General features: G+C 60.8%; 1 protein-coding gene across 1 annotated transcript in view; it reads left to right on the top strand.

The window, feature by feature from the left end:
• Nucleotides 1-3,273: 3,273 nt before the first annotated feature.
• Nucleotides 3,274-6,559, top strand: part of Ntsr1 (neurotensin receptor 1) — a 39,673-nt gene continuing 36,387 nt past the window's right edge. The window contains exon 1 of the mRNA XM_047541873.1: nucleotides 3,274-4,228. Coding sequence (XP_047397829.1) covers nucleotides 3,515-4,228 — 714 coding nt within the window. The 5' untranslated portion in view covers nucleotides 3,274-3,514. The remainder of the gene's footprint in view (nucleotides 4,229-6,559) is intronic.

The raw sequence follows: 6,559 nt of genomic DNA, 5'->3' as shown, positions 1-6,559 counted from the left end.
AGCTATTTTGTGAACTTGGTTAATGTTTTATTTTCATTAAGGTTTCTTGCCCAACAGTGGTCTGGTGGTCAGTGGAGTGAGGGATGGTGCCTAAAAACAGTGGCATGCCCCCACGTGGGAGCCCTCTGGACACTGTGCACAGGTGGCTTCAGCTCCTGCTGGAGGAGCTCAGCTGGGTACTGACTCATTGTATCCGTTCAGCAGAAATCCACGGGGCACCAGGTGTGTCCTGGGCAGTGTCAGGGAGACAGGAGAAGTTGGCTAAGAAAGCAAAACAGGGCCCAGCCCTGGGGCATCCATCCAGCCCCCGTCGTTTGGAGTCTCTTGGGACTGGGATTTCCAGCCCAGGCACAGACCCTTGCTGTGAGTGGTAAGGAGGACTTGACCTTGCCATGTCACAAAAGCACACCAAGAGCAGAAACCACCCTGCACTGCTGCGGCCAACACACAGAACTCTGAGTGGATCTCGGCCCTCGCTGCAACCAGACAGGCCAGCCCAGCCTCTGAAGTGCCTGGGGCAGGGCAGGAGGCCCCTATGGCTCTCACCCCAGAGCTCTGCTCCCCAAGGCTGCGCCAGGCGTCAGTGGGCTGGAACTGCAGTCCTGTGCGCTCCTCACCACGACTCTCCTTGAAGAATCAGTTGCTTGGGGCTGTGTGTGGCTCAGGTAGCACCTGCCTGCCCCATGCAAGGCCCTGGGTTCCATCCAGAGCACCAGGACGGGGGACAGAATCAGCTGATTGTGGACGCTGAACCTGTCGGGCTCAGTCAGAGAAAAACGACCCAGAGGCACGGTCACCAGGTCCCAGGACAGCCTGCTGCCCACTTTCTGTAGAGCAAGACTCTCCAGGGACATTGGTGGCTTTAAGCAAATGCCTCATCATCACATTTGTGTTAAGTTGCCTTACGATTTCTAAGCTCTTAGGCTAGCACTGAACAAAGGCTTCAAGAGAATCTCAGCCAAAGGTCAAGCTGGAAACAAATATGGACTCAGGAGCCAGGGAGTGTGCTCTCCTGGGCAGCCGCAGCCCCTGGCTGGAAGGTGCTGTGAGGGACTCCTGACAGATGTGGCCAGACGGCACAGTTCTCAGTCAGACCCGCTGTGACTGCAGGCCCTGCAAGGGCAGCGAGTGGCCAGCACCACCGCTTCCAGTGTGGGATGGACACTTGGGTCCCAGCCCATGCTTACTTCTGTGGCCAGCGGGAAGTGCTTTCCAGAGGTAAATCCAGTTGATCCAGAGCAGCTTTCAAACCGACTTTGCTGGACTGGAAATGTGCTTCACATCCTGCAAAACTGGTGCACAAGTCACTCAACACCCTTAGCTCCAGATGAGACCCAGGAGCACCAGCCTTGCCCCGGGGAGTGCTGGTTTGCCCATGCCCAGTTCAGCAATTGACAGACTTGAGGCACAGGGAAGCTATTTTTTTTAACCAGGGATTGAACCCAGGGGCGCTTAACCATTGAGCCACATCCCTAGTCCCCCTCCCCTGCTCCTTTATAATGTACTTTATTTAGAGACAGGATCTCACTGAATTGCTTAGGGCCTGGTTAAGTTGCTGAGTCTGGCTTTGAACTCTCCATCCTCCTGCCTCAGCCTCCCGAGCTGCTGGGATTACAGGTGTGCACCACCTTGCTAGGCAGAGAAGCTAAACATTAAGGGCCAAAACTTGATCATCACTGTCGGCCTCCAAGCCTGTGATATGAACTGTGAGCAAAGCGACCATTCGTGTTTCCTTTGAATTGAAGACCAATTGTTTATGTGCTTGTTTTTATGTGCTAAGACACCCTGACGAGAACATCACGTTTTGGTTGAGCAGGCAGGCCCAGCACAGGTTGAGAACAGAAGCATATGCACATGGGCCAGCAGAGATATTACCAGCAGCCTGAGCTCCTCCCTGCTGGCTGAATCTGGGCCCGGGGTCTGGGCGGGGTTTCCTGTCTACCTCCCCTGCTCTCTGTACCCTGTGATTCCCCCAAGCCTGCAGATTTCCAATTTCCAACAAAGCAGGTGTAACCAGCTGGCCCATGAAGGACAGGGACAGGCCCGTGGGCTGTCCTCCTGACCTTGGATACCCCAGGATCCAGGACAGGTTCTTAGGAAGAAAGGAGAAGGGGAAGGGGCAGGGACAACCAGAGTAAAAACACTGGGGTGGCCCTGGGCAAGCCAGAGGCAGGTAGCAAGCTCACGCCTGGTTGCTCTTGCCAGAAGCCCTGCAGGGGAGGACATGGGGAAGCTCAAAGACCTCTTCCGCCAGGGGCCAGCTAGGGGCAGAGGCAACCTGCGGAAGGCTCAGGGAGGCTAAGGTGCGCGGGGTTGTGCCATTCCTCAGGCAGATGCCCCTCCCTACTAAACCCTGCAGGGCAGGGCTCTGATGGGATCCTGATGGTGACAGTGGCCCAGAGGGTGCCCATTCACACCTCTCCAGCACAAGACCACCCAGAGGGTCCCTCCACTCCCTGGGAGGACTGGGCCTGCATGGGGAGGGGTGTTGCTTTGTCCGCCTGCTTTCTCTCTGCCCCCTTCAACCCCTTCCAGATTTAAGAGTACCAGAACCCTCTGGGTGCTCAGCCTTTGGCACCCGTGGGCACTCAGGAGGGAGGAGGGCTCAGCCAGCCAGTGCAGAGACCCAGCCTGCCAGCGGGAAGCTCTTCAACCCCACCCTCCCCACCAAGACCTCTTCCTGCTCAGCCAGCTGGAAGCCACTGGGGGACTTGCTGGGGGGCTGAAAAGTTTGGAGAGACGGGAAAAAGGCTGTGGTGCTTGGGGAAGGGTGACCGTAAAGACCCTTTCCCCAGTACCCCTTCGCACCCGATCCGGATTCCCGGTCCTTGGGTTCACCCCAGTCCGGATTGCCCCTGACAGCACACAGGGGCGACCCGTCAGTCTGCACCAGAGCGGGGAGGGGACAACGGCTGGGGCTGCGTCCCTCCTCTTCCACCGCCCCTCTCGGCAGGGCGCGCCGCGCAGCCGCCAACTCAGTGGAGACGCGAGGAGCGGGGAGGGCGCGGGCGCGGCAGGAGGTGTGCGGAGCCTGGGTGCGCGGAGAGCGCGAGGCTGGGGAGCGACCGCGAGGAAGAGAGCGCGCCGGGCAGCGGTGCGTGCGCTCCGCTCGGCGCCACAGGCTCTCCCGCGAAGCCCGCACTGGGCCGGGTGCTGTGCTTGGGGACCGCGCCGCCTCCCCGGAGCCCCGGTGACCACAGAAACTGGGGATCGCAGGCAGACCCCAGCCCAGGGCAAACGCAGAGAGCGGAAGGGACCTGAGGAGCCGCGGAGTGCGGAGCCGGGAATCCGGAGCCGGGAACCCGGAGCCGCGAATCCGAAGGAGAGCTGAGCCCGGGAAGCCCGGGGCGATCGCGAGCCCGAGAGCTCCCGGGGGGCGCGGTCCGCGTCCAGCGCTTCCTGACTGGACGGTGCGCCGGCTCCTCCTTATCTGCCCCTGCCTGAGTTGCACCCACCCTCACCTGGACTTCCAGCCCCAGAGGCGTAGGACAAAGCCGAGGACCCCTCCCTCACCATGCGCCTCAACAGCTCCATGCCAGGCAACCCTGGTGCGCCAGGCGCCGACCCCTTCCAGCGGCCCCAGTCTGGGCTGGAGACAACGCTCCTGACCCCGAACGTGGCCAACGGCTCCGGCAACGTGTCCGAGCGCAGCCTCCCCGCGCCCGGCAGCGACCTGGACGTAAACACAGACATCTACTCCAAGGTGCTGGTGACCGCAGTGTACCTGGCGCTCTTCGTGGTGGGCACAGTGGGCAACTCAGTGACAGCGTTCACACTTGCCCGCAAGAAGTCCCTGCAGAACCTGCAGAGCACGGTGCACTACCACCTGGGCAGCCTGGCGCTGTCCGACCTGCTCATCCTGCTGCTGGCCATGCCAGTGGAGCTGTACAACTTCATCTGGGTGCACCACCCCTGGGCCTTCGGCGATGCCGTCTGCCGGGGCTACTACTTCCTGCGGGATGCCTGCACCTATGCCACCGCTCTCAACGTGGCCAGCCTGAGCGTGGAGCGATACCTGGCCATCTGCCACCCCTTCAAGGCCAAGACCCTCATGTCCCGCAGCCGCACCAAGAAGTTCATCAGCGCTATCTGGCTGGCCTCAGGGCTGCTGGCTGTGCCCATGCTCTTCACCATGGGCCAGCAGAACCGCAGTGCTGACGGCCAGCACCCTGGCGGCCTGGTGTGCACACCCATCGTGGACACTGCCACCGTCAAGGCCGTCATCCAGGTAAGTGCCTCTGGAGAGCAGGGCGGGAGGAAACGGGCTTCAGCAGCCACCTCTCCGGAGCCTGAGCACTCCCCCTTCCTCGCCCCAAAGAAGCTTGCAGTGGTGTGCCCTGCGGGTGCCAGGGCCCAGAGCCGACACTGAGAAAGGCCACTCCCGGGAGGCCGGAAGGGATCCAGGTGCCTGGGAGCAGCCTGACTCCTTCCCACTCCCCATGCCAGCACAGCCAGCCCCACACCCCCTCAGCCCCTCCTTCCACTGAAGGGGGCTGGAGCCCCAGCCAGTGACCTCCGTGGGGCTCTGGGAGCTGACGGAAGCGTGCGTGTGCTCGTGAGGGAGAGGTCCCTTCATCAGCTTTTCTAGAGGCTTTGTGCCTTCAAGGGTCACTCCCCAGGCCTCTGCAGCAGGAGCCCCAGCTGGGCTCCCCCTGCGCTTCCACCCTGCCCTGGCCTGAACCCGGGAGGTAGAGCTGAGCCTGGTGCACGGTGGGCTGCTTCCTGCTTAGCCACAGTCTTACCATCTGTGAAGTGGGGTGATTATAAAGTTGGCTGTTTGGGAAAGAACTTGGAGGGTCTGCAGGGCCGGGGTAGAAGCGCCCACCACCATCACTCTGTGATGGTTGATGCTGGGAAGCTTGTGAGGACTGGCAGCGGGCAGGCAGGGCCAGGTGGATAAAAGGGGGCCAAAGGTCTGAGCAGAGCATGCTGGGACCTCCACCCAGAGCCCTCCCTCGAGTGGTGTGGACGAGGCGGCCGCAGGCTGGGGAGTTCGTGCTGGGGGAAGGCTTATCGGGCAAAGGCCCGAGGTCGGAGGAGGGTGTCCACAGAGGAAGCTGGGGCAGAAATGGCATTTCGCATGGTGTCTTGGGTCTAGGACCTAGTTGGCCCCAAGGTACAAGGTTTTCTCCACCCCTGGGCAGGTAAAGAAGGCAGAGGATGGGGGTCTGGGCAGGGCCTCTGCTCTGTGCCACATTGACAAGGGGCCAGCCACTGTCCCCATCTGGCTGGTCCTTACCAGTGGAGCTGTTGGCAGCCTCCAACAGAATTCTTCTGTGGCCTTGGGAGCCCCAGTGTGGTGAGGTGCAGTGTTAGGGGGCAGCAGTGCCAGGGTGGGGGCCGTGGTCATCTGGCTGTCATCCTGGACTGTGACTGACCCTCCACCAGCCACCACAACATGGGTCACAGGGGCAGAATGAACTCTCAGTCCCCCCTGGCCTGCATGTAGAACGTGTGGCTCCAGGTGTCCCCAGGTGAGGGACCCTGAGTCGGCAGCAGGGGATGCATCTTCTCCACCAGGGACCCCGCCCCACACCAGAGGCAGAAGCAAACAGGACACCCCGAGTGGCAGACGGTGAGAATTACCTCCCCACTCTGTTTTCCTTCCCAGGAGCCTGTGCTTCGCGGGCTGTGCCGGGGCACCCTCCCCAGCTCACACGCACACGCAGCACCTTCCCCTACAGAAGGTTTGACTGGACATGTCAGGTGGCAACTGCCCCTGGAAGTACCTGGGCACAGCCCCGGCCTCCCAGCTCTGGGGCTCGGTCTGGAGCAGCCTGGGCTTTTCCAATCACCAGCAGCAGAGGCAGCCCTCCTCTCCCAATGCCCAGGGACCCTCCACGACATCCCACCTGGCCCCTCCAGGTGCCATTCATCTAGTCTCGTTGCTGAGCAGGGAAGGTGGACTCAGCCTGGTCCTGGTCATTGGTCCTTGAGGATGCCCGTTGAGTGTCAACCCTGGGTGGGGCTCCAGTCCCAGCAGACGCAGCTCTACCAGGTCCACTTAGTGCTTACTGGCTTCCCTGGCACATCCATTTCTCTTTGAAGGACTGGCTGTGTTCTTGAAGCGGCTGATTACAAGGACGCGCTTCCACGTGATGCTCCGACCAGGCTCCTGAGGTCCAGAGCACCAGCACAGTGTGCTTGAAAAGAAAGCCCCAAGGAGAGGCCTGAACCTTCCCTCCCTCCCATATCACCATATCCACCATCTTAGGAGTGGTTGGTGGTGGGTCAGAGTGCCCAGTGCCCATGTGGACATCACTCTCTCCAGCACCTGACCTGAGCCAGGGGCATCCTTGCCCATGTGTCTCCCTCTCACTGACCACGTTTGGAAATGTTAATGTGTTGGCCAATAAAATGGTCCCAGTTTCCCAAACAGGGGCCTCTCCCAGCTTGAGTGTCCCCCACATCCATGAGACTCTGTCCTGGGCATTTGCAATTAGGTGTGTTTGAAAACAAACCAGGTGTTGCTGGTGGGGTTTCTGAGCAACTCGGAAGCATCACTGCCGCAGGGAGCCAGGTATTTTCTGAGTGTGTAGCCTAAGCATGGGGTTGGGTG

Source organism: Sciurus carolinensis, chromosome 2, assembly GCF_902686445.1.
Source record: "Sciurus carolinensis chromosome 2, mSciCar1.2, whole genome shotgun sequence".
In the NCBI taxonomy this organism is placed as follows: domain Eukaryota; kingdom Metazoa; phylum Chordata; class Mammalia; order Rodentia; family Sciuridae; genus Sciurus; species Sciurus carolinensis.
Note: the sequence above shows the minus strand (reverse complement) of the source record. Positions and strands in the feature narration are given on the sequence as shown.